The following is a 26,825-nucleotide window of genomic DNA, read 5'->3' on the forward strand; positions in this document are numbered from 1 at the left end:
GGCAAACCTGAGACTGAGAACTGCTTTGGGGGAAGCATGGCCTCAGGCCAGCACTGCTGATTCCTTCTTCGGGAGCTTTGAGAACCTGGACTCCGGCTACCTCAGCGACCTGGCCGGGGATGACCTGTTTTCCAACATTGACACTTTGGGCTTCGAGAGCCTCGGGGCAGAAGCGCCCGGCAGCTGGCAGCCCTCCCAGGCCAGCGGAGCCCCGGCAGGGAGAGACTGGCATGACCTCGACCACCTAATGGAGATAGTCGTGGGCTCCTAAGGCCATGCTTCTCCTGCCCGTTCTCTGCGTACAGACACAGGCCGCTCAGAGTTTATTGTCTCAAGCGAGGAAGGAGGATAGCGTGCTGGTCGCTTACTTCTCCTCTGACACTGCAGGACTGGCGCCGTCTGCTGGCATGGGTTAAAAACTCCTGGCTACTGCAGCTGGTCGTCCCCGACTTGCATATATCCCAAACTGCTGCTGCTGAGTCTACCTGTCCCATTGCCTCCTTCCCTCTGCCGACGGCTCCTGCCAGAGGTGGGAGTTGGAATCGCCGTCTCCTGTGAAGACCGATTTGATTGTGTTAAGGCCGTAACGTTAGCGCCAAGAGGGAAGGCTACGAACAGAGGCAAGCTGCGTCTCAGGTCATTGGCCGCCTTCCTCCATGAAACACCTGGGCAGTGTCCACCTTGGTAATGAGGTCTGCTTCGCGCCGGGTAAAACAGTTCCCATCGGCACCTCTCTGGCACAGGCCTGTAACGCTCGGGCCCTGCCCATCGCAACTTGCGGCTGGCTTTGCTGGCTGGGTCTACGTCCTGGTACGGTGTCGGATTTGGGAGCCAGCTTTGCTACCTCTTTAACAACAGGCTGGTCTTGCTGAAGTGGCATCGGGACATATTTGGGCCATAGAATCTGTGGGGCTGGGATTCTTTCGGGAGTCTCTCCGAGCGACGGCCATTTAGCAAGATGTCTTTTAATCTGTCGTCCTTGTTCAGACTCTCGGGTAGGACTGCGATGCGACCCCTCTCCTGGGTTCAGGCAGCGAGCTGGCAAACCGCTGGGATTGGGGGCTGTTCCCTGGATTCCTCTTCTGATGCAATTTGTTGGCTGCAATATGTGACGTGTGACGTACGATCACATCCTTTTGTCTGCACAATAGTCAGTAAAAGTCTATCTCCTTGGCTCTGTTTTTAATATTTTCCTGAGTGCCACAGAGCTCCTTTGCAGTGCTCTTTGCAGCAAACTTTTGGGTGAAGTCTTGTCAGTGTTTCAGACCCAAACATTTGTAGGGACTGGCCTGGTTTTTAAAATACCGATGGGCCTGTTTTCTCTTGAAGTGGGAACCTCAGTGCTCTGCCCTCAGCCGATCCAGATTTGTGGAGAACTGCAAAACTTCTTAAGACGCAGTTGTGATTTTTAATGATTTTTTCTTAGGCCTCTGGGCCAAGCTAGGCAGGCATGATCATTGTGTTCTGGGGCCAATGCTGAGACACCAGAGAGGGCCATGTTTCACCCGGTCTCTAGCCAGGTCCCTTTACGGGGTCTCAAGTTGGGCACACACAAGTCACTGCTACAAGTTGTGGTTTCAGTTCTCTTTTGGAAGCCTGGAATGTTTTCGTGGGTTGCTCTGGTCCTGTACCCCAAGATCTTTGCCTGAGTTGCTCCAGGAAACCAATCCTGTTGTAATATGGTCCTACCTGTTACAAGCTCCTCTGGGATGTAAATTTGGGGGTGGCAGCTGGGAATGCTTGAGAGGTCCAGCTTGCCTGTGTTTGGCCAGAGTTCTGTCTTCTCATTAGTCACAGCATGGACTATTACACATGCAGTGTCCTTTTGCCGTGCACAAGAGACTAGACCTTGAGTATGATTTTCAGATGTGCTTGGCCCCCTCCCAGCTTCAGCCATCTTCCCTGGGAGCTGCAAGGTGCTCAGGTGTTCAGCAGATCTGGGCTGATCAGTAGGGGTGTCTACACTACTGGGAATCTGGACTTAAGGAACCCAAAGACCTAGTGGGTGTTAATGTTAGTCTCTAAGGTGCCACAAGTACTCCTTTTCTTTTTGCGAATACAGACTAGCACGGCTGCTACTCTGAAACAAGGAGATCTAGTAGCTTTCGTTCTTAACCAAAACTACGTGACCTTTAACTAAAGCTATGAGCTTCATTTATCTTGTAGCATTGTGTGTGCATGTTTCAATCAATAATTACTTGCAAGGTGCAAATTACGGTTTTTCATACCTGACAAGCTCAAATTGCACCATAATCTGGGTATAAAGGATTCAAATATCAGTGTTAAGTCACCCACTCGTGGCAAATGCCCTGAATCTGCTGAGAAACTGTAGGGCAAATGCTCCTTATGCAGATCTGCATAATTAAACTGTTGCACTACCTGAATTGTTACAGTTTAAACTAAAGTGTCTTACATTGATTGCCCGTCTTGTTAAACATGATTGAATGGATTGTAGCTGTCTGCTCAGACAGATGGGCACATGTTGAAACGAACTATGCTGGCAAAACTATCACTGCGAGGTTAATTTAAAAAGGACACTTCTTTACTTTACTTTTGTGAATAAAGGTATCAGATCCATGTAGGAGGGAGCATTCTTCTTTTCCAGGGTGCCGATCGCATGGGAGTGTCTGAAGGGAGCTGCAGGATTTCACTGGGGGTTAGACTAGAGATGGTGGGGGAAACGCTCCTTTTCATTTTCACTGAAATATCTAGGGGGCTTCAGGTATGAATGGTAGGGTGGGATTCTCTGCTCAATATTCTGCAGGAGATCAGACTTGGGCGGACAAAACAAGTGACCTAGTAATGAAAGGCTCCATATCCCAGTGTAACTCCTGGTGCTATCCACCCCTTCGCAGGTCCTGGACTAACAGTGTCCTTTAAATAAATAGCTGCCCTATGATTTCCGGACACAGAGCAGAGATCAAGAGGCAAGGAGGAAATTCTGCTATCTCCTTACTATCCAATTCTAGGGTGACCAGATGAAACAGACAAAATATCGGGACACATGGGGGAAGCGAAAAAACCCCAAACTGCCGGAATGGCCAAAGCCGCAATATCGGGACAAATGGCGTCCTGACCCATCGGTTAGGACGTGGGACAAAGAACTAAAAATCAGGACAGTCCCGATTTTATCAGGATGTCTGGTCACCCTATCCAATTCCCATGTAGGAAGTCAGGCAATAAGCAAATCGGTAGGTCTCCCATCCTCACATTTGCTTTCCTTTTGCACACAAACTGTAGTAGAGCTGGCCCCAGGCAGGGCTTGTCCCTGAGTGAAAAACAGCCTCTCGGTAAAGACGAGGGAAGAAATTGCCCTATTTGTGGGACTTTTTTCAAAATCTCATCTGTGGTTTGTTTTCAGATTTTGCCCATCTAGAAGCTGGTAGGAAATGGCTGTCTCCTAAGAACCGGTCTTTGCCTTTGCCCAGCCGCGCTGCTGGTTTGCTAGCATCTGGAAGCTATCACTGGGCAGAGTGATAAGTTCTTCTGCTGCAGCTGGCCAGTGCAAACACAATAACTGCACGTTCAGGGTGCACCTGGGAACAGCCTGTCTGGGGCCAGAACGTTCAGGCAGAAGTAGCTCCCACTCAGCTAAAGTAAAGAATGACTTGTGTGCCAGCCCTGCCACACCTCTGCGCCTGGGCTGCCAGTGCCCTTGGCACGGGATCCAGTAGCAGGCACATCACTGTTAATGTTAGACCAGCAGCTCGGTGAGTTAACCCTGGAGGGCCCTGGTCTGCTGGGTGGGGAGCTGGTGAGATCTGGGCTGGGGCTTTGGGTCTGATCGTGTTTAAAAAAACAAATGGCGAGAGACAAGGTGAGGAAGTAATTTATTTGATGGGATGACCGTGGGTGATGGGAGAGACGCGTTCCAGCTGCTGCAGCCTGGACGAAGTGCACTGTGAAGGTAACTGGGGGGTCACTGCTCCGTACAAGGCGGGTTGGACTGCTCAGCAAGAGGGTTAGCACCTTGCAAGAAACCCCTTGAAATGAGGTGGGTAAATCAGTCACAGACTAAAGGAGGGTTAGGAGGTTGCAGATGGTTTGTAATGAACCATAAAAGCAGTGTCTGGTGAGACGGTGGCTTTGAGCGTCCAGGGGAGTTCTGAATTTAAGCTCCCAAGCTCATCTTTGGAGGGTGGGGGCAGGTTTTCCCAGCGGACTGAGTGGTCGGGTGTGGAGGGGGTTTGTCTCTCATCCTTCCTCTGACACAGCTCAGGTGAGCATGGGCTGATTGGCACAAAAAGTGGTGTGTTTTCAAAATGGCATTTGAAAAAGCGACAGCAGCTGCCGAGGAATCGCTTCAGGTAGCAGGGAGGAGCTGGGCCCAGGAAACCAGGAAAGCTGTAGGGCTGTTGCATTAGGCAGTCTTTCCCCTGGAAGTGCATTTCCCCTGCAGCTGGGCTCAGGGTTCCTATCAATGTACTTGCTCCCACTCCCCGCCCAGGTAACCTGCTGTCTGAAGGGCCTCTCCTCACGGTGCCAGCTTCATGCACCTGGAAACACCTCTGTCCACCCGCTAGCTGCCCCCTGGACACAGCAGGGTCAAGTGAAGGGCCCACTGGGTGGGGAACGGGGAGAGCGGGGTTCTAGGCACACTCCAGGTGCCTGGGCAAGTCTCTTTGCTGTTCTGTGCTTCTTCTCCCAGGTGTAGGGTGGTGCCTGGCCGCTGGGGGCCTGGTCTGCTTTGGAGATAGTAGAGGGAGGAGGGGGGCAGGGAGACCTTCGTTGGGCCGAGTTCCGGGGGTGAGAGAGATGCTTTTGAGGCCTGGGGGGCGCCGGTGTGGTGGAGAGGAATAAGCCAGGGGCGCTGACGTGGGGCCGGTCAGAGGGGTGATGGTTGGAAAAGGCTGAATGTGGCTCAGGCCAAGCCATGGGCCTGATGTGCAGTACTGGGGACCTGCATCCTGGGGGTGGTTTGCGCCCCAGCCCAGCTGGTCCCAGGGCAAAGCTGGGCCCTTTCACTTTCGCTTCTGAGCCCCAGGGCTGTTTTCACCTTCCTCTAAATCACATGAATCTTGACGCTCCGCAGCTGCCTAGCTCAGCAGGTCTCACCCTCGCTGTGCTGCGCTGTGGGGGGGCTGGCTGGAACCGCCCTGCATGGAACGAGGCAGGATACCAGGGTAGATGGGCCCCCTGGCTTCGCTGCAGAGCCATGTCTAAGGATCAATGCTGCTTGCACTAAGGTGGCTGGGGGAGTTGGGCCGGGGGGAGGGCATGCCCTGGGTCTCCTCCTTCCCCCCTCCTCCACCCGACCCCCAGCAGCTGCCGGCTGAGCCCTGACAAACTCAACCCGCCCCTGCCACTCAAACCGCCTCTCGCTTGAGTCGCTCACGTCCGCTCTCTATATGCAGATGAGCCGCTTGGCCCTGGCCAATCAGATGGCAGTGGGCCAGGGCCTCTTGGTCTTTCCTTTCACCCCGCCCCTCCCTCCAGCTGTGTTGATTCGGTCCCGTCCGCCCACGGTATGCAGATGAGGCGTGCGGCCGAGCCCCGCTATTGGCTGGCACGCTGCTTCCCCCCTCCCCCAGACAATGGGAGGGGCGGGGCTTGGCGCAGCAGGGCAGATGTAGCAATTCCCGGTGGCCGAGTCGGTTTCGGAGCCGGAGGGGGGGAGATGCCGGCTGCTGATTGGCTGCGCGCCGCGTTCCAAACCTCGCTGATTGGGCCCTGAGGAGCCGGGTATGTAAATGAGGGTCCGGAGGGTCCTGCTGTGGGGCTCGCGCTGTCCCGGGACGGGATGGGGCGCGTGGGGGGAAGCCCGGGGCCGGCCGCTGGGGGGAGCCCGGGGCCGGGAGCCGGAGCCCGGTGAGTCACCCGAGCCGGGCGGGGAAGGAGGCTCCAGCTGCTGCGTGACTCAATCGCCCCCGCCGCTGCTCCGCCCGCCGCGTGGGGCTGCCCTCCCCCCCAAACAACGGGGAGCCCCCCCGGGCCAGGGGGGGTAACGGGGAGACCCCCGGGGCGAGGCACGGAACAGGGGCAGCGCCCCATGCAATGCATGGACCACTGGGGACCCCCGGCAAGGGGCAGGTAACTTGAGGGCTCCCTTGCGCAAGGGGCAGGTAGCAGGTGGCACGCCCAGGGCAGTGGGGCAGATAAGGTACACTGTGCAGTGCCCAGATGAATGGGGGTATGGAGGAGGTCCTGGGGGGATTCCCTGTTTGCCAAGCATCCACCATTGGGGTGTCTAGCTCCCCATTCTGCCCGCGGGATGAAAAAATAACTAACCTACCTAGGAAACAAAATCGCCCCCTTTAGAAACAAAACTTTTGGGCCCTGGAGGAAAGCCCAGGGGGTTGGGATCAGACCCAGCCGTGCCCCTCCCCAGCTCCGGGCACTGAGCTTTGGCTCGAGGGGCACAGACGTTCTCAGGGCTTCCTTGCCTGCCGTTTTGCTCCTCAGCAGCCTCCAGCCGTGGAACAACTTACAATGTACAGGCGGAGTTGTGGGCCCCTGGGCCGGCCCAGGAGTCTGGCCCAATCCAGGTTCCCAAGGGTGCACAGACCATGGGTGAATGGCTCTTCTGGCAGGCACAGTGCATAGGACCCTGCACTGGGACTCAGGACACCTGGGTTCTCTTTCATGACCTTGGGCAAGTGACTTTCCTGTCTGAGCCTCAGTTTCCCCATCTGTAGGCATCCCTACATCATGTGCAGGCTGTCTGGAGACCTCCACCTGCAAAGCCCCCCATCAGAGCAAGGACATTATAATGGTTAGGGTTCATTCTCCTCTCACCCGCTCCAGGACAGGACCAAGACATGCTGCCAGGGGGCTGGGTGTGGGGGAAGTGGGTCCTGCTGCTCCTGTTCAAAGAGGGTTCAGGCTTCCCGGAGCTGCCAGGCTGGTGCCCTGGAGCTGCACATGTTTAAATCTCTCTAGATCTGATTCTCCTTGTGCCTAGGGCACCCACTTGCCCCCCTGCCAAGTGAGTGCCAGGTGCTGCCAGCTGCAGCTGAAAGCCATAGCAAATGGGCCGTGTGGCCTGGAAGACAGAGCAGTTGTCTGGGAGTTAGGAGACCTGAGTTCTAGCCCTGGCTCTCCTTGGCCTACTGGGTGACCTTGGGCAAGTTGTGGTGCCCTGTTCCTCAGTTTCCCCATTCCTAGAAGAGAGAGGATGTGATAATGGCCTCTTCTGTGAAGTGCTTTGCAAAGATCCCTATTTGTGTAGATGTAATTATGGGTACTGTGGTAACAGCCCGTAGGAAATCAAGGCCCTGTCACGCTAGGTGCTGTATGCACATATACTGTATCAGTACGTCAACTGATAGTTCTTTGGGGCATTTGTACGGTGCCTTGTAGAAGGGGTCCCTGCTTCTAATACTAACGATTAACGAGGATAATACAACATCCATGATAACTAATAATTCATATTAAGGTAGCACCTGAGGGCCCCAATCAGGCTCTGGAGCCCATCACACCAGGCGCTGCAAAGACCCTGCCAGAGAGGCAGCCCCTGCCCCAAAGAGATCCCCGTCTAAGTAGGCAACGGTGAGAGGGGAAACTGAGGCACAGGGAGGGGATGTACTCAAGGCCACCCGGGGCAGAGCTGGGAATGGAACCAGCCCTGTGACCTGCTCACTGGTTTGAATGCTGCCTTGGGTCCCGCCTGGCGTCTAGCAGCTTGGTTTGTATCGAGCCTTTAAGAGGCAGGTGCCTGGAAACCATGGGCTGTGATTCATCTGTCATCCACACGACACGGTAGCGTTAGTCATGTTGTGTCATCTCCGTGGCACGCACAGGGGGTGCAGTGACGCCTCTGGCACAGCAGCTCTGCTGCATCCCACGTGCCATGATCCTAGCACAGTGCCCCGGCCCCAGCCTGGCAGCCTCAGGCCTGGGGCAGGCATCAGGGAGTGTCAGGAAACCCCTCTTGTGTCCCAGCTGCTCCCTCCCTGCCCTGGGTTGGGGGCAAAGGGATGGGCCAGGGGCGGTGTCCCCGGGGCTTTGGCCAGTACTGGTTCAGGGGGAGCCGGTGTGATGACATGGGACTGTTCTTAATGTTCTCTCTGAATAGTGTGTGGGTGCCTCAGTTTCCCCTATGACTTCCTTAAGTCTCTAGGTGGTGGGATAAGGGAGGGTGATTGTTGCAGAGCCTTAGAGGGCAGTGCCTTGCATAATCACAGGTTTCAGAGTAGCAGCCGTGTTAGTCTGTATTCGCAAAAAGAAACGGAGAACTTGTGGCACCTTAGAGACTAACAAATTTATTAGAGCATAAGCTTTCGTGAGCTACAGCTCACTTCATCGGATGCATTTGGTGGAAAAAACAGAGGAGAGATTTATATACATGTTCTCTGTGTGTGTGTATATAAATCTCTCCTCTGTTTTTTCCACCAAATGCATCCGATGAAGTGAGCTGTAGCTCACGAAAGCTTATGCTCTAATAAATTTGTTAGTCTCTAAGGTGCCACAAGTTCTCCGTTTCTTTTAGAGGGCAGTGTGAGGCTGTCTAGGCAGAGAATGGCCTGCCCCCCCCCCCCCCCCCCCCGCAAAGGTGCCAACTGAAGGTGTTGGAGAACAAAGGGATCAGGTGGCCTCCTGGCCAGGGAGAGAGACAAAGGCTGGAGGAGGAGCGGGGGGGGGGGGGGTGGAGTCTGGGGGAAACTGCTGGAGAGAGAAAAGGAGTACTTGTGGCATTTTAGAGACTAACAAATTTATTTGAGCATAAGCTTTCGTGAGCTACAGCTCACTTCATCGGATGGAGCTGGCTGGGGAAATGGGGGGAGGGCCAGATGGGCCTCTGGCCTCCCTGCCCCTCGAAGATGGACCTGACTGGGGGGTCCTGGTCTCTGTCCCCACAAGCTCTGGTTTAGACCATGTTCCTGTCATCTAATAAACCTTCTGTTTTACTGGCTGGCTGAGAGTCTCGTCTGACTGCGGAGTTGGGGGGCAGGACCCTCTGGTTTCCCCACGACCCCGCCTGGGCGGACTCGCTGTGGGAAGCGCACGGAGGGGCAGAGGATGCTGAATGCTCCGAGGTCAGACCCAGCAAGGGGGAAGCCGGGTGAGCTGTGTGTCCTGGGGACGGTCTGCTCCCAGAGAGGAGACTCCCCCAGAGTCCTGCCGGGCTTCGTGGGGAGCAGGGCTTCATGGGGAGCAGGGCTCCCTGTTCCAGAGCATCGCCCGGGGACTCCGTGACAGCCGGAAATGCAGATCCCTGGCCCTGCTTGGGGTCTGTGCTTTGGAGGGTGCGTGCACCCCTCATGGGAACTCGGGGAGAGGAGGGGAAAAGTGGGAGGACCCAGACTCCTTCCAGGGCCCATATGGCCCAGTGCTAGAAGCTATACAATGCCATTGCACAGGAACTGAACAACCCCCCCCTTTAGGAAGGGCAGGCTCTATAGGACAGTATAGACACCCCCGGGCTGTATAGTTCACTATTGACTGACGCCCCCTCCCCCCAGGGCAGCGGGTATCAAGCCAGTTAAGGGCCGGGCTGGTGTCTCTCCCGCACTCCCCTCTCTGGAGCTTTCCAGCCTTGGCAGCTCCGGCAGGGGGAGGAACCGCAGGGAGGCCTCGGCTGGGGGAGGCTGAGCCGGATCCCGTCTCCTCCCGGGCTGCCTGGGAAGAGAGCTCCAGAGGGAGGGTGTCGGCCTGCAGGAGAGGGGTGTGGGCCCCTCTTCTGCTGTAGGGAGCTGGGGTTAAATCTCCAGGGAGAAGGTTTTCGTCTCCTGGAGGGAACAGGGGTTGTCAGACGCAGGGGCCCCATCTGGGAAGGGCTGCAGCTCGGTGACAACAGCTCAGGTGAGTCCCTTGGTGCTGCTATTCCGGGGTGACAGAGGGGGAAACTGAGGCACTGAAAGGGGGTGGGTCTTGTGCCCAAGGGCATACAGGGCATCCGTGGCAGAGCTGGGATAGAACCCAGGAGTCCTGACTCCCAGCCCCCCTGCTCTAACCACTAGAACATGCCTGAGTAGTGTGGCATAAACTGAAACTGGCTCACGAGTCAGCCCCATCCCTGAGTCCCGGCTACACTGGGGTCTTAGTCGTGGGGCAGCTGGGGGCAGGATGGTTCAGTGGTTAGGGCAGCTGCCTGGGGCTTTGCAGACCTGAGTTCAGCTCCCCTGCTTTTCCACAGACTCTCTGCAGCCTTGGGCCAGCGTCTCTGGACCTCAGCTCCCCATCTGCACTGTGGGGCTCCCAGGCCTGCCCTGCCCCATAGTGGAAAGACTGGGCAATGCTCACGGACCATGGCAGCCCAACCTGCACGAGATTGGGGACACAGGAGTGGGTCTCAGAGGGGTGAGAAGGATGGGGAGGAGTTAAATACTCTCCCCCAACTGGGGCTGCCCAATGGCTCCAGAGGGCTAATCCCGCTCCTTTGGGGGGGTGTTGCATCACCAGGACAACCAGAGCTGGAAAAGCCCCTGCTCATGGAGGTGCCCCCCACCCCAGCTGCCTGGTCTTGTGTCCACTGGGGCTAGTTTGCTGGGACTGAATAACAACACTTGGGAGTAGGAGTCCTGGCTCCCTGCTCCCGCTCACCAGACCCCACTTCCTGCCAGAGCTGGGGAGAGAACCCAGGGGTCCTGGCTCCCTGTCCCCCTGCCCTAACCACTAGATGCAGCTCCACTCCCAGAGCTGGAGAAAGAACCCAGGAGTCCTGCACCCTGTGGTCAGATGGCTGGGGCTTGGGCCTGGATGCACTCGAGGCTGCAAGCCGGTGGAACTCACTGCTCCCGTCTCTGTTGCAGACTCATGCTGGCCAAAGGTGTGAAGCGCACGCGGGGGGAGATGGAGGGCGGCGAGCTGGAGCCCCGAGACCCCAGTGCCGCCCCGGCCAGATCCTTGTTCAACATCTCCATGCTGAAGCTGCACCAGAGTCTGCGGCTTGTGGAACCCAACTTGCGGCACTTGGTGCTGGTGGCCAACACCTTGCGCCGGATGCAGGACCACATGCAGCAGGAGGCCAGGGGGCCGGTGGCCCCAGACAGCCCCAAGGCCCCATCCGGGGTGGATTCTCCTGCCCCTGCCTCAGACTCTAGGGACAGTGGCCTGGAGCCCTGCCAGCAGCCACCCTCCGACAACCAGGGGGACGATCTCCTCCTCTCCACCAGGGATGCCTCCATCTCCGCCATCCTGGAGGACCTGGGTCAGGTGGAGGTCCTGAGCCCTGCCCGGCCTGAAGAGGAGCAACTGCTGGCCGGCGAGTCTGGAGCCAAGCAGGAGCTGGCTCGGACCTCAGCCCCTTGCTTGGGCCCCTTGGAGCTGCTCAGCTCAGCTGGCTCCCTGCTAGAGGACGGCCTGGAGGACATCTTTGAGGACATCGACACCTCCATGTACGACTGCGACCTGTGGTCGCCCACCAGCCTCTCCGGCTTCAAGGCTTTCTCTGGCGCCGAGGACTCAGACAGCAAGGTGCTGGCCGGCGCCGAGGACCGGCTGGACATGAGCGACCTGGACTACCTGATGGACGTGCTCGTGGGGGGACACGCCTTCTGAGGGCGGGGGTGGGGGGCAGAGGGAGGCTGATAGTATTAAATACCCCTGGTCTAATTTATCAGGGGCCCGATCCTCAGCTGGGGTAAATCCGGCACTGTCAGTGGAGCTGGCTGATCCCTGCTGCAGACCTGGCCCCGTGTTTCTCGACCTGAATTCTCAGCCAGGCTTTGGCCCCTCTGCCCTGCCCTGGGGTCGCGTCAGCCCCCTGAGGGTTCCCGTGCGTAAGGGTCTCCCTGGTCAGTGCAGAGCTGGTGTAATGGCCCTGCTCCCAGCCCCTGATGTAGGGGGTGGATCAGGGGCATGGCTGGAGCACACTGTGCTGTGGCTGTTCTCTGCCCCCTGGGGCCCATAGGGGGAGAAGCATCAGTTAGAGCAGCCCTGAGGTTGCTCTAACTGATGCCAGGGCTCAGAATACAGGAAGCGCAAAGGGGCCTTAAAGCCACTGTAACCCCTGGTCCAAGAGCAAGAGCCAAGAATGGCAACACGTTCAGTAAGCCCCTCCCCAGTGCACTGCCCCCCCCGGTCTCACCCCCAGGCCTCCCCCATCCTAGCAAGATGAGCCGTGGCTGGGGGGAAGGTAAGAGGCCATTTCCTGGCCCTTGGTGGGTCCCAGGTTGGGCTCTGAACAGTCTGGAAATAACTTATTGTCTGAGCGACGGGGAAAATGTCGGAAACTCCCGAAAAGCCTCTGTGAACTGCTTTGAAAGGAAAATAACACCCCTGGCTCTGCACCCCGCTTCCACTGTCTCCTTGTACCCGCAAGCCATTCCTGCTGCGCCAGCCTCAAGTCCTGGGTGGCTGCATCTCATCTGCCCCTCTTTCCTTCGGGCTGTTCCCTGTGTCACTTACCCTTGGGCCAGATCCCCACTCCATTGATCTGCATTACTTCCCACCAAGAATGATCCCACAGAGCCCCCCCACTCGCCTCCGGCCCAGAGTCCAGCCCGCACCTGGTGCGCCCGCTCACCCCCAGCCCAGCTGCCCAGCCCACGCCCAGTGCGCCCGCTTGCCCCCAGCCCAGAGCCTATCACGCGCCCAGTGCACCCACTCGCCCATGTGAAGTTGCCTCTGGTCCCAGGGGAACCGGTGCAGCTGCTGGGTGGGGTCCCAGCCACACCGTGTCCAGGTGTGTGGGGGGGAGGTTAGACAGCTGGGACCAGTCCCAACTGAGACAGAGATAAAGAGCCCTGTTTGAGCCCATCAGAAGTTGACTGTAACAGCGGGACGCCTGGGTTCTATCCCAGCTCTGGGAGGGGAGCAGAGTCTAGTGGTTAGAGCAGGGGGTTTGGGAGCCAGGATGCCTGGGTTCTCTTCCTGTCTCAGCCCCTGACTCACTGTGTAACTGTCAGCAGTCACATCCCCTTCTGGGACCAGTGGCCAACGACTGTCCCCTTCCAGGGTGCTGGGACATCCCCACTCTGATCATGCTCCCGCCAGGTGCTTTGAACCCAGGCGTCCTGCCTCCCACCCCTGCTGGCTGCACAGCCCTTCAGGGGCCTCAGAGGGAGGCGCTAGCTAAGAGCAGGGGGGTCTTGTCAGCACTACCAGGACCTCTTCCCCCGCATGGGAAATCAGCCATCTTGTAGCAGCTGCTTCAGCCGGGCTCTGGATGCAGCCCCTGGCGCTGGGCTGGGGTCAGCAGGCGCCCACGGCCCTGGGTCTGCACCGTGGAGTTCCTGGGCCTGGAGCTGCTGTCCCGGGGCCCAGCACCTCTGGCTGCACCTCTGTAACACGGGGCACCTGGCTCAGCATCCCCAGGGTGGTGGCTCAGGCCTCGGGAGTGGCGCCGTTTGTTTTCCAAGGGCACCGTGGGTCCGTGCACAAGGCAAGCAGCTGGTGTGGGTAGCAGAGCCAGGATTAGAGTCCATGGCCCCCAATTCCTTGCCCAGGGCCATACCCACTAGCCCCCACTGCCCCCTCTCTGGTTGTGCATTGGGGCTGCTTTGGCACATGGGGACTCTGCCTGCTGCTGCTCCCCGGGGATGCACCGGGAGCCTGGCGACTTTGCCCCACAGACCCGCATGCTCGGGGGTTACCAGCAGCTGGGACTTTGGCCCTGGCTGGCGGCGAGGGGAAGGAGGGTGTATCTGGCTCCTCGCTGCCCAGCCCCTGCTGCGGGACAGAGTTCACCAGTGACTGCTGTTACCGGGCAAAGCCGGGCAGATTTTGCCGCCAGCCTTGAACTCTGCTCCCTGGCCCTGAGCAGGTGGCGCCCGGCCCGCATCCCTCTGCACCGTGTGCAGTGGTTGGCACCGGCGCTGCAGCCACTCCGCTGTGCTCTGGCCTGGCGCCGAACAAAGAACTGCCCGAGCGCAAGGGCCCAGCGCCAGTGCCTCCGTAGCGCTCCAGCCTCAGCAGGGGGCAGCTTTCCCACTCTCCCCACATCCTGGGGGTCAGCAAATGAGATGGTGACCCCATCACTTGCCTGGGAGTTCAACTGATGGGCCTCTGCCAACTCCTCACTGTCTGTAGGAAACTGACCCCCTCCCTGGAGCGTGCCCCCGCAATGGCACAAGGCCGGGTCCCAAAGGTCTCACCCTGGGCAGCTGCCGGCTCCTGCAGGACGCTTCCCCCCAGGGGTCAGCTACTCGTTCAGGGTCGGTTCAGGGTCGGGGGAGAGGCGGGAGCTTGGGAAGAAACATTCCCAGCGCATGCTTCCTTCCGCTCCAGGGCAGGTTGTGCCCGGGCCAGAGGAGCCGTATCAGAGTGGAGGGTTCCCACGTCTCTGGCTGAGGCCAGGCAAGAATGCGGGGGAGGGGGGGCAACCCATGGACAAAGAAAATTAGGAGAATCAGCAGAGACTCTGCTCCACATAGAAAACACATGTTTTACAATGCTTTAGCCATCATCAGGGGCCCCGTTGGGCCAGGCCCCGGCTGAGATCAGGGCCCTGTAGGTGCCAGGCACTGCCCAGACCCTGACCAAGATCAGGGCCCCGTTGTGCCGGGTGCTGTCCATACCCCAGCCGAGATCAGGGCGCCGTCAGGCCAGACGCTGCCCAGACCCTGGCTGAGAGTATGTAACAGAGCCAGGATCTGAGCCCAGCCAGCTGTTCAAAGCACACTCAAAGCGGCACCTTCCATGACCAGGAAGCAGCAGCCCGGCAGGAAATGACAAACCCTCCAGAAACGATTGGTTTCAGAGTAGCAGCCCTGTTAGTCTGTATTCGCAAAAAGAAAAGGAGTACTTGTGGCACCTTAGAGACTAACAAATTTATTAGAGCATAAGCTTTCGTGAGCTACAGCTCACTTCATTGGATGCATTGAGCTGTAGCTCACGAAAGCTTATGCTCTAATAAATTTGTTAGTCTCTAAGGTGCCACAAGTACTCCTTTTCTTTTTCCAGAAACGATTGTCACCCATCCACTTCCCGGAGCTGGTTGAGCAGGGCTACGCCTGCCGTCCTTAGAGCAATAGCTCAGAGGGGCTCTGCCCACTGCTGCTCCATCCTGGCAGCTCGGGAGAGGTTCTTTTCTGCAAACACAGATGCCAGTTACCTCAGCCGCTCCCCCACCTTACCCATGTGATTGCACTGAGGGCAGGAGATGGAGGAGGGTGCTAGACCTTGAGGCCTGGGACACTGGAGATGGGGGTCTGTTCCCAGCTCCCTGGGTGACTGTGGGCGAGTCCCTTTGGGGCAGCATGTGCAGCGCTCAGCCCCCACTGGGAACCAATCTCTCTGGAAAATCAGCCCCTCCATTCGCTGGGCCTCAGTCCCCTCTGTGCGGGGTGACGCCTGGAGCTCCCAGCACCCGCAGCCATTGGGTGTTTACAAACCAACCTTCTGCCACATTTGCAGGGAAAATAAATCATCATAATTCTATTGTGTGTGCAGCGCCTGGCGCCACGAGGCCCCGATCTCGGCTGGGGTCTGGGCAGCGCCCGGCGCCACGGGGCCCTGATCTCGGCTGGGGTCTGGGCAGCGCCCGGCGCCACGGGGCCCCAATCTCGGCCGGGGTCTGGGCAGCGCCTGGCACCACGGGGCCCCGATCTTGGCCGGGGTCTGGGCAGCGCCCGGTGCCACGGGGCCCCGATCTCGGCCGGGGTCTGGGCAGCGCCTGGCGCGTTGGCGAGGGTCTGCAGCCACTACCCCATTGCCCTAACCTCTGGGAGAAGGTGGATCGCTCCCCCTGGAGCCCAGTTGCAGGCGCTGCGGAGCTCCGGGGGTTGCAGGCCCGGGGGGAGCGGGTTTGGGTCGGCACCTGAGCGAAGGGTTAAAGGCTGCAGCGCAGCCGGCTGGGGGCTGGGCTGGGGCTAACGAGGTGCTAATTGGGCTGGGGAAGGCGCCGAGCCGGCGGGTGGGGCAGCCCCTGGGCAGCGGGAAGCGGCTCTCCGGGTTAGCGGCTCCCCAAGGTAAAAGCAGCCCTGGGGGCCGGCTGGGGAGGGGGCCCCCCGGCCGCGGTTGGGAGGGCCCGTCGTGCCAGGCGCTGCCCGGGCTGAGATGGGGGCCGTCGTGGACGTCGTGCCAGGCGCTGCACAGACTCGGTCCCAGACACTTTCCCTGCCATGAAGAGCTCCGGGTCTGACCAGACCAAGGCAGGCTCATTGTCCCGCACGTGACTGGAGGGGAAACTGAGTCCACGGAGATGCCAGGACTTCCCACAGGTGAGTGGCAGTGTCTTCTGTGTCCCAACCCAGAGCCGCCCCCCTGGCAGCCTGTAGGGAAAAACCTCTCTGGTCCTCCCCCCAGGCTGCCCAGGAGCCAGCCAGCCTGCCCCCCAGCCATGAGCTCACAACCTGTGGGGTCTTCTCCCCAGGGCCCTCTGCTGCCTGAGCCCCGGAGCCACGTCCCAGTCTGGCCTGCAGGGCCTGGTGCATAGCCCAGCGGCTTCTTTACGCCCATGGCTGCGAGTGGGCTCAGGTTCCCGCTGCAGGCGGCCGGGCGTGTCTCTCTGCTGCCTGCAAAGGGACTTTGCCGTGGGGCAAGACAGCGCCCGCTGTCCTTGGTGCAGCAAAGCTGCCCAGCTCAGTGGCTCAAGGGTTGGCGCGAGATGCTGTCTCAGGCCTTCCGGGATGGGTGACGGGTCACAGCCCCGGGCTCCTACCTGGCCTCGAGCCTGCCATGTCCTGTGCTGGGCACGGCAGGGGGCGTGACTGCGGCAGGCGCATTGTGTCGGGGGCTGGCAGCAGTCGCTGGTCTGTGCCCACTCCCTGGGCACTGTGAATTCCCCTGCGAGCCCACTCCATTCCTGGGCGGGCGGAGATGAATGCCCCATTCTGCCACATGGGCCGTGCCTGGACCTCGCACATGGGCTGGTGTCTTAGAACCATGTCTCTGGGCTCTGTCTCCGTGTCCCCTGGGCTCTTGGAATCGCCAGCTAATCGCAGTCACCAGGCGTGCGCCTCCCGCTGCGGGGCTGAGGCAGAGACTGCCTCTGCCCCCCGCCCAATCCCAGGGACTTGCGCGTGGCAGAGAGCCTAGGAGTCCTGATGCCCAGTCCTGGCTGTAGGCACCCTGCTCCAGGCCTCCCTCTGCAGGCAGTCTTGATGCTCCTGAGTGCCCAGGCCCCAGCCTGCCGGGCGCTACCCTCCTCCCCCCTGTGCACTGGCAGTGCCGCCCCTGCGGCACCGGGATGTTTGCAAGATGCCCCTACGTAGCTAACCTGCAGGGCTCTCCCCAGCCTCCGGGCGCGGCACGTGCTGTGATCCTGCCGTGCTGGCCTGGGACAACCCAGTACCATGAATCCAGGGTCCCAAAAGCCTCCTGCCCGACCCTGTGGCAAGACGCCATCTCCTGGGACCAGCCTTGGCATCAGGGCAGAGCTGCTCTGGGGGTGCTGGGAGGGCTCCCAAAGGTCCCCAAGGGGGCTGTGGCTGCAGAGACCCTCACAAACTACTCGACTCCCCCCCTCTTTTGGGGGCTCCATGTGCGAGGGGCTTTCTCCCGCGGCAGGACTCTCGGTGTGACACTCCTTCAAGCCACATGGCTGGCTCCTCCATTGCCCTGGGCGGTGGCTTCCCACAGATCGTGCCCCATGGGAGCCGCAGTGTGTGGGGGCAGGGAAGGTCTCTGTTCCGTTGTCGGGGTCACGGGTCACTCTGCAGGAGCTGCCAGTCCATGCAGCCAGGCCTGGCACGTAGCTGTGGTGTTAATCGGGGGTTGGGGCAGACCCAAGTGGCTGCTTCCTATTTCCTCGTCTCTTGTTCGTTACACACCACTGGTGCATGGCGTCCCCTCTGCGCGGGTGGGAACGGCTGCCCGGGGCGCAGTACGGCTGGGACTCGGGGCCTGGGGACGTACGAGCGGGACCTGTGCAAAGTGCTTCTCTCAGGAGGGGTAGGGACTCTGACACCTGAGTTCAGTTCCTAGCTTGGCCGCTGTCCCGTGGGGGGATCTTGGGCAAGCTGCTTCCCCCCCGCTGAGCCTGGCAGACCATGACCTGCCCTCTCTGGAAAGCACAAAGCCCGAGAGGCCAGCTGGGCATTGGACACGCCGCGCTCCGCTGCCCCGGTCAGGCACGACGCAGCTCTCGGCGGATGGCCTGGCTCACGGGAGCGTGTCGGACGCTCCCAGCGGCACTAAGCGCTACATCCCACCCCGAGCCGGGTCTGCAGCCGGAGCTATTTACCCGGGGCACCTTCTCTGCTATGAGCACGTTCCCTCCGGAAGGAGGGTGACTGAGGTGTGGTTGCTGGGTGCACGCTGGGGTCGTTGACAATGGCAGGGGGAGGCCGGCAGAGTGTCTCTTCGGAGCCAGGGCTGGCTTGCACAGCCCTGAGCGTGCTCGGTGCCTCGCACACGATGGGTCCCTGCCCCCCCCAGTAACAGACCCGATGGACAAACTGGCTCCATGGTAATAGGTGCTGTACACAGATGGTGAGCTGAATGGGGTCAAACTTAATTGAAACCAGGTGTAACAGCTGCAGAGAGCTCGGTGATGGAACCAGGTCGCTAAAACAACCGCAGCCGCCTCCCAGAGCACAGACACACCTGAGCAGAGGGGGTTTGATGGCTGGGAATTGCCTGCTGGAGCAGGGTGTCTGTGTGAGAGAGGCTGCGGAAAGCCGAAGAGGCAGCCAGAACCAGCACAGGGAGGAACCTGGCTCTGAGCAAAGCCACCCGTGGGAGCACTTTTGGGCAGAGTGCTGGCTGGGAAGGGGCGTGAAGCTCTTTGCTGATGCTGTCTCCTGGTGTTTTATTCCTGCTGCATGAGGGAAAGCCGTGTCTGTAAGCGACCAAAGACATTGTCACAGCGTTGTGTCCCCCAGCTCCTCCATCAGCTTCTCTTCTGAACCAAAACAGCCCTTGAATGTGGGCAAACTGCCTGGGCCGGAAAGGGGCACCAGTAGCAGACTGTCCTTGCCCCGAAGAGCTTAGTGTTGACATAAAGAAGACCCAGGAAGGCTTAGCCCCGTGTCAGGGGGTGAACAGAGGCCCCAGGTCGGCGGCAGAGCTGGGACTCCAAACCCAGAGCTCCACAGACTGAAGTTGGGTTCTGAGGTGGTGCAGGATGGATGTTGCTGGAGCAGGGGCGGGGGAACTGAGGCAGCGTCCGGTGCAGCTTCCGGCAGCCTGGCCCCGGGGCTTTCCAGAGGCTGCGAGCTGGGGCTGGCGGCGTGTCCGCTTGTCTCCTGGCGGAAGCTGCTGCTGGCGGAGGATGTCCTGTGTTTACGATAGCTGGGCAGGGCTTCTCTCCCAGAGCTTGGCCTGTTCCCAGGGAAAGGGCACAAACCGTGTCTCCCCTGATGGGATCTGGGGCGGGGCAGCTGGGTTTCAAAGGGGGCTCCACATCTAGCTCCCCTCGGCCCGGCTTTCCTCCTGGCTTGTTCGGAGCGGAACCTGGCACCTCCTGGGCGCTGCCTTGGGAAGTGCTGAGAACCCAGAGCCTGGCAGTGGAACAGCAAGGAGGGGCTTGGGCTGGGGTCCTGCGCGGAGCGATCCTGGCCTTGCATCCCCTGGTGCATCGTGGACAGCCGAGGTCCTAGCGTGCTGACAGCCCGGCCCCTGTGGGGGGAAATCAGCAGAACCCAACCTTCTCCCTTCTGAGCAAGCCTGGGATTTGGAAAGCAGCCTTGTGATTCTGGGGAGGGTCCGAGTCCTGGCTATGGGCGGCATGGGCCCCTCATGCCCCTCCCCAGAGTCACTCGCTGCCTTGGAGAACTTGGGTCTTTAGTTCTCAGCTTCTCCTTTATTTCTCCCCTTTTGCAAACGGGAATCTTGTGAGGAGACTCACTGCAGCCGGCTTGGAGCCCCTCAGACCCGCTTTGCCTGGCCACTGAGGTGTCCCTTCCCCTTGGGCTGAAGAGCGGCTCCCCTCTGCCTCAGTGGGGTCTAAACCATGTGCTCGGAGAAAGAGAAACCCCCCAGGGCTGCTGGCACATGGCGCTGCTAGCAGAGCTGGGAATGGAACCCAGGAGTCCTGATTCTCAGCCCCCCCCCCCCGCGCTCTAACCACTAGCCTACATTTCCTCTCCTCCATGGATGCTGCATTCCGGTCAAACTTCCTCTCTCTGACCGATTCAAGTGCCAGTCACTGAAAGTCCTGGGTCAATCCACTCACTTCCTCTAGCCCATGCCCTTGTCTTCACGGCCACACCGGGTGCTGTCGTGAGACATGAGGCACGGTCATCCCTCAGTGACCCAAGGGACGTGGGTTTTGGAGCCCAGGAGCAGATCTCCAGCAAGGGCCAGGGCCCCCCACCACGCCACACTCCGGTATCGGTGGGAGGGCAGGTCTCTTCCTTTCCAGTTCGGAGTTGGACAAGTATCCGCACAAGCCATCCCCAGGCCCGATGCAGCATCTCTGCCCTTCGCGCTACCTCCTGCAGCTCTCGGCGCAGAGCCCTTCCCCTACCTGGCCGTTGAGTCCCCGATGGGCAGCTGGCTCCGTGTTGTGCAGCTGGGCCTGGGCTCCCCTCCTGCTCCTGGGGTGCCCACACGCTGCTGCCACCCCTGTCCCTCTTCCTCGACATGGGGAGAAGCCATTTGCACTTTAATTAACACCTTGTGAGACCTGCTGTTTGCAAGGTGCTGACGAGGGTGCATAGATCAAGGTGCTGCTCCCATGCTGCCCCAGGAGGCCATGCTGGGGTCAGCTGGGAAAAGCACGACACCCCCCTGAGATGAAGCAGGACTGTTCTTAATGTTTCCTCTGAATATTGTGGGGGTGCCTCAGTTTCCTCTATGCAGTTCAGGGCTGGAGAGAGTTTCAGTTCGGGGCTGGCTGGGGACATGGAGTGAAGTACAGCCGTGGTTGTCTGGCTCACTGCCCCCCAAAATGGACCCAGCTGAGGGGTCCTGTTCTCTGCACCTACAAGCTCTGTGTTAGACCATGTTCCTGTCTTCTAATAAACCTTCTGTTTTACTGGCTGGCTGCAGAGTTGGGGTGCAGGACCCTTTGGCTTCCCCAGGACCCTGCCTGGGCAGACTTGCTGTGGGAAGCGCACGGGGGGGCAGAGGATGCTGAATGCTCCAAGGTCAGACCCAGGAAGGTGGAAGTTGTGGAGCTGTCTCTCCTGCAGACAGGCTGCTCCCAGAGAGGAGACTTCCCCCGGAGTCCTGACTGGCTTCCTAGGGAGCAGTTCCAGAGCATCGCCCGGGGACTCTGTGACAACTGGTGGCAGAGGTGGGATGTGTTGCACCCCGCAGATGGCGCTTCCTGCAATAAGTGACTGGGGAACAGTAAAACGAAGGGGGATTGATGAGATCCAGGCATGCTGAAGGCTCAGAGAGGAGCGGTTTTGGGGGGCAGTTAAACCCTGGGAGTGTGTGACCAAAGAGAAGGACTGTGCAGTAATGGGGTTCCCCTGGGGACTGCGGTGAACAGTCTCAGGGGCAGAGGAGCCTGCAGCTTGGCCCTTGGAGAGAGAAGGACTTTTGCAGTAACGGGGTTCCCCTGGGGATTGCAGCGAGCGGTCCCAGGGGCAGAGGAGTCTGCAGCTTGACCCTGGCAAAGAGGTGGTGACCTCGAGAAGGGCTGGCACACTAGGGGGTCTCCCTGGAAACTGTGGGGAGCCGAGAGCACACAGGCCTGTGAGTCCACCACAACTTGGGAACAGCAGAGTGAGGGCCTGTCACCATCTCCAGTGCTCAACCCTCTCTTTCTGCACAGGGTTACAACGTCCTTCTTAAGGAAAGTTCACCAAAGCACAGTTAATTGTGCAGCTGGAGGAGGATGATCACTCTAAGGAGCAGATTCCTGACCCAGATGGGGCTATAGCAGGATCTGGGAGCAGCTGGAGTGGTAGCCAGGCATTCCCAAGACTCTTGTCCCTGACCAGATGTGGGTCTTCCATATCGGGTTCCCCATCGGGGGATCGGAGACTGACAGGATTGGAGCTGGGTCCGAGAGAGCAAGAGGACTGTGAGAGACAGCGAGGGTCCAAGAAAGAGCTGCAGAAGTAGCAGCAGCATGAACTGGCGATGGTGGAGCGGAGAGGCATAGGGGACCTCCCAGGGGTGAGAGGGATAGACCCCAGGGTGCCAGTTCCGCAGGGAACCTCAAGACTAAATTGCTGCCCCCGGTTAAGGAAGGGGGGGGATGTGGATGCCCCCTCACTGCCTTTGAACAGGCTGGTGATTTGAACCGGGGGACCCTGCAGAAAAGCCCCTGTGTCTAGCTCCCTTGCTGGGTCCCAAGGCCATAGACTCAGTCAGCCAGATGGGTGGGGAGGTGGACAGGCTCCTACTCCTGACCCCAACCTATGTGTCTGTGTGGAGTTTCCTGGGGTCAGGCTCCTCAGGCCCCCAGTGGGAGCGGAAGGTGATGGTCAATGGGGAGACAGTCCTGGGGTGGCGAAACCCTGGGACAGAGAGAGCTGTTGTCAGGCCCTGGGTGGTGCAGCCTCAGATGCTGAGGGGCTGTGTGAGCTGGGTTTGGGTCCCAGGGATGAAGCCCCTCGTCCTGCCTATGGCCCAGATCCCTGTGCAGACCCAGGAGGGGTGGGGCTGGCTGGTCGTTGGGGTTCTCCAGGATATCGGCTGGGAGACCCTCTTGGGGAGTGACTGTGTGTCTTTGGGACAGGATCCAGGCCCTGCTCCTGTAACGGCCAAGGGTTTGAATTTGAATCCAGGGAACCAATCGGTGGAGAGGGAAATGGTCAGTGAAAATGCAGCTGACCTGGCTGGCAGCAGGGAGGAGCTGCTAGCCTCAGGATACCTGCCTGCCTGTAACCAGCCCCTGGGGCTGGGTGGGACAGAGAGATGCTCCCTGCCCTCCTGCACACCGGAGAGGGGGCTCAGGATGGCTCTGATGCAGTGAGGAAAGCAGCGAGCTCACTGCCTACCCCCACTGGGACAGCAAGGGCAGCGCTGGGCACAGTGGGAGCTGAGACCCCAGCTGAGTGGGGGGAGACACAGGCAGGGCAGGGGATCTGTTGGGAGTGGCAAGGTGCTTGGTAAGGAAAGTCTGGATGAGCCTAGGCAGCCTTGTGAGCTGTGGCTTTGTCTAGTCAGCAGGGTGGGAAGGCGAGGAGAGCGGAAGACGAGTGTCCCTGCACCTTACTTGTTAGCTGGGTGGAGAAGTGTGACAGGGAAGGAAACGTTTCAGAGTAGCAGCCGTGTTAGTCTGTATTCGCAAAAAGAAAAGGAGTACTTGTGGCACCTTAGAGACTAACAAATTTATTAGAGCATAAGCTTTCGTGAGCTACAGCTCACTTCATCGGATGCATTTGGTGGAAAAAACAGAGGGGAGATTTATATAGGGAAGGAAACGTGCCTGTGTCTGTCAGGGGTATTGACTTGCCTATGGAGGGAGCTACCCTGATCTCCAAGCAGTTGTCTGTGAACAGCCCTGTGTGCTGGGACCAGGGGAATGGGATCCCAAGCTGTGTGTCTGGGAAGGAGAAAGTGTCTCCGGCTCTTCTTTGTCTGTGGAGCAGACAGAAGGGGCCTTTCAGCCTGGGATGGTGAGAATAGTGCAGTTGTCTCAGAGTTGGTTCTGGATTCAGCTAAAGCCCAGGAAGGGAATGGTCCTAAGTTTGTGTCTGCGATGGAGAATGGCCCTGTCACTAGGTCGCATCCAATTAGTGTCTATGTAAAATCCCAGAGACCAGACAATTCTGGTGCTTGTATTTTGCCTGTTGCTAGTGTGTGGCTGGGAAAGGGTGAAGCAACTCTGTCTAATCAGAGTGAGATCCTAGCCAGGGCACAAGGAGAGCAGAGAGGTCATTTGATTGTGTTACCTACTGAGGGTGTGGAAACCTCTAGCAAGAAGGAAAAGATTCCTGAACTTGTGTGTGGCAAAGGGAAGGAGAAGGCTTCTAACCTTTTATCTAGGGAGTCTGTCAGTTTGCCTGAAAGGGGATTGTGTAGGAATCTGCCTGATGGGCCAGAGGTGATTCTGGATGTAAGCGAGACCCAGAAAGCATCTGTTGTTGCTCAGGAAAGTGTTCCTCTAGAGCAAGCCCTAGGTGAAGAGGGTAAGGGCAGAATTTCTGTGAAGGGTGAATTGTTGCATAGAAAAGCCCCTCGGGAAAGGAATCCTTATGGAGTCTTTGCAAGCAGTTTACTGCCACTGAAGGGTGTGAAAGTGATTTAATCAAGAAAGTTTCAGTTCCTAACAGCCAGATTTCTGTTGTGAATGAAGCCACTGACTTCCTGTTGGAAGATCTCAGATGAAGTGAAAGCTGTTAAGAAAGTTGAACAGTCCTATAACCAAGTGGCTGTGTTTGGCCAGCTTGTTGGGGAGACATGGTTGTTGAGAAAGGGATGTCTCCATGCTGGTTCTGTAAGTGAACAGTTTGTGGCCCAGATCAAGATGGGGGCTCTTAACCAAGAAAGCCCGAATTGCAGCCCTCCAGACTGGAGCGCTGGGAGAAGACCCGATCCCAGTTTGACCCCCAGCGATTTTGGGGTGGCAAAAGGGCACGGGCTGCATAAACCTTCCCACATGCAGCATGCGAGTGCTATCAACCATCCCGACCTAAGGGAGGGCGTGAAACTGGAAGGGCCTGGTGTAACTCCCACCAAGGAATGGGAGAGATGCTGGGGCATCCATGGGAACGTTGGTGGCTTCAAACTTCCCCAGGTCACTGGCTAAAGTGACCCCGCTCAGTTCAGTCTCGAAGGGGGAAGAGATGTGACGAAGCGGGACTGTTAATGTTTCCTCTGAAAAGTGTGGGGTGCCTCAGTTTCCCCTAGGCAGTTCTTAAGTCTCTAGGTGGTGGGATAAGGGGGTATGATCATTGCAGAGCCCTAGAGGGCAGGTGTGTGCAGGGGTCTGGACACAGAGAATGGCTGATACCCTGTTTCCTGGCCACTGATGGCCTGGCCCTTCCCCCCTGAAAGGTGAGAGCTAAAGGGTTGGAGAACAAAGGAATCCGGTGCCCGCCTGGCCCGGGAAAGGGACAAAGCCCAGAGGAGGAGAAGCTGGAGGAGGAGTTAGTTTGGGGCTGGCTGGGGACATGGAGAGAAGTGCAGACATGGTTGTCTGGCTCACTGCCCCCCAAAATGGACCCAGCTGAGGGGTCCTGTTCTCTGCACCTACAAGCTCTGGTTTAGACCATGTTCCTGTCGTCTAATAAACCTTCTGTTTTACTGACTGGCTGAGAGTTGGGGGGCAGGACCCTCTGGCCCCCCAGGACCCCGCCTGGGCAGACTGGCTGTGGGAAGCGCACGGAGGGCAGAGGATGCTGAATGCTCCGAGGTCAGACCCAGGAAGGGGGAAGTCGGGTGAACTGTGTGTCCTGCAGACAGGCTGCTCCCAGAGAGGAGACTCCCCCAGAGTCCTGACTGGCTTCGTGGGGAGCAGGTCCAGAGCATTGCCCAGGGACTCTGTGACACCCCCACCCCCCAGGACTGAGCCTTGCTGCTGTCAGGCTGTAAGGGCCTATTGCACCGCAGGGGTGGAGACCGTCCTTCACATCTCCCCTGGCTTCTCCTTTGCACGTGGCCAGGGCCCTGAGGCTGGAGCGTCTGTGGCTAAATGCTGTGCTCGCTAAGGTGGGGAAGCATTGCCTGGCGGTTAGAGCTGGCTTTTGGGGGGGAGCCAGGACTCCTGGGTTCTATCCCCAACAAAACGAGTGCCTCCTCCAGCACCCAACCCTGGCCCAGCTCGGCCTCCGGCAGCCTGGCATTCGCCCTGCCTGCCCTTCCCCTGCGCCACCTGGGCACCAAAGCCAGGGGCTTTAACTTCTTGTCTCCCTCGTCAAATCCGCCCTGCGCAGGGAGGGGGAACAATGGGCCGCTGCCTGTGTGGAAATGCTGACGCCGGGTTTGCGCTAATCTGCTGGGCCCACGGCCCATTCACTGCTGCATGCAGGGGGCTTTAGCCTCCGGCGGCCAGGAGCTGGGTGGTGGGGAGAGCGGGCCGCGGCCAGGCTGGGGACGGCACGGCAGGAAGATGTGCGACTGCTTCACCAAGGCTCTTGGCACCACCTGGTCCCTGGCCGCTCAGTGTGGTAAGCAGAGATCTGGGGGCAAGGGGATTTCTGTACCCAGGAGCTGGCCCGAAGGCCAGTGCCAAGTGCCCGGGAGGTGGGGGGTGATTCCCAGCCCTGAGCATCAGCTGCCGGGAGAACTGGGAGCAGCTTCCCCCGGGCCAGCGCTGCCCAAGCCCGTTGCTGACACAGTGACCCACGGGTGGGGGGTCTTGCTCCATGTCTACCCAGGGCCATGGCCGGGGCTGCTCTGGGTGATCGCTCAGCTACAGCCGGGGCCCCTGCTGCCCTGAATGCCCTGCAGCCATCAAGGGGGCCCCTCCTGCCGTATTGTCAGCAAGGCCGAGCCCCAGAGCGGGGAAGGGGAGCCTGGCAGAGCTGGGAGTGCAGCCCTGAACTCTGGGGTCCCAGCCCTATCTGGGGGTTCAGCAGCTTCTGGTTCTTCACCTGGGAGCTTCCCTGAGGCTGCTGGGAGTCAGGGCAGGCGCAGCTGGAGGTGGATTGCCACGATTGCGTTTCCAGTGGGCCTGGAACAGACCCTCCTGGTTCAGTCTCATCTTTGCACATTTACTGCCCCGGTCTGCTGCTGCTGTGGGGCCGAACGCCTGTGGTCCCAGCTGAGGTGGCAGACCCCTTCTCCCTCTCCGTCTCTACACGTCAGGCCCAGCGGTGCACAATGCTAACCAGTTATCCCACTAGTGCTTTGCACAGCTGTGAGGGACATGGCACCATCTCCCACCCCCCAATCACGGTAGGCAAGAGCATGCTGGACTGACCCCTGCCTCAGTTTCCCCCACCCAGGAACAGGCTCACCCTGAGAAATGGGGGAGTGAAGGGTTATAAAGCGCTCGCACCAGTTCTGCTGGCAGGCCAAGGGCTCAGCTTGCTGCTGACAGCAGTGAACGCAGGAGCTGCCAAGCGCAGTTAGCTCAGTGCGGGGCCCTGTGCAGCGAGCAGCAGAAATTCCCTTCTCTGTCCCTTGCATGGACGCTTTCCCTGGTGTGCAAGGTGGCCAGCCTGACTGGGTCGCACGTCACATCATTGACACTGGGGCAGGGTAAGGGCAAT

General features: G+C 59.1%; 2 protein-coding genes across 3 annotated transcripts in view; both read left to right on the forward strand.

Annotated features, from left to right (window-relative positions):
• Positions 1–2,718: 2,718 nt before the first annotated feature.
• On the forward strand, positions 2,719–13,149 carry SERTAD1 (SERTA domain containing 1). Of its 2 annotated transcripts, none has more exons than XM_043501451.1 (3): positions 2,719–3,710; positions 10,692–12,392; positions 12,479–13,149. In XM_043501451.1, the coding sequence occupies exons 1-2, from the start codon at positions 3,604–3,606 to the stop codon at positions 11,437–11,439; spliced, it is 855 nt and encodes a 284-aa protein (XP_043357386.1). In that variant the 5' UTR covers positions 2,719–3,603; the 3' UTR covers positions 11,440–12,392; positions 12,479–13,149. The 2 variants fall into 2 exon arrangements, with proteins under 2 accessions (XP_043357386.1, XP_043357387.1); XM_043501452.1 differs by lacking the exon at positions 2,719–3,710 and adding an exon at positions 5,280–5,682.
• A 2,656-nt stretch (positions 13,150–15,805) lies between these two features.
• The window catches only part of PRX (periaxin), a 41,568-nt gene continuing 30,548 nt past the window's right edge, over positions 15,806–26,825 (forward strand). The window contains exon 1 of the mRNA XM_043501453.1: positions 15,806–16,043. Within this exon, the coding sequence (XP_043357388.1) occupies positions 16,025–16,043 (19 nt within the window). The 5' untranslated portion in view covers positions 15,806–16,024. The remainder of the gene's footprint in view (positions 16,044–26,825) is intronic.

Source organism: Dermochelys coriacea, chromosome 23 (assembly GCF_009764565.3).
Source record: "Dermochelys coriacea isolate rDerCor1 chromosome 23, rDerCor1.pri.v4, whole genome shotgun sequence".
Taxonomy (NCBI): Eukaryota; Metazoa; Chordata; order Testudines; family Dermochelyidae; genus Dermochelys; species Dermochelys coriacea.

Excerpts from the sequence above, each read along its gene's own strand:
- SERTAD1 (XM_043501451.1), top strand. The coding sequence starts at position 3,604 with ATGACTTGTGTGCCAGCCCTGCCACACCTCTGCGCCTGGGCTGCCAGT. Across the intron at positions 3,711-10,691 it reads AATGTTAGACCAGCAGCTCG|ACTCATGCTGGCCAAAGGTG; the intron begins GTGAGTTAACCC and ends TCTCTGTTGCAG.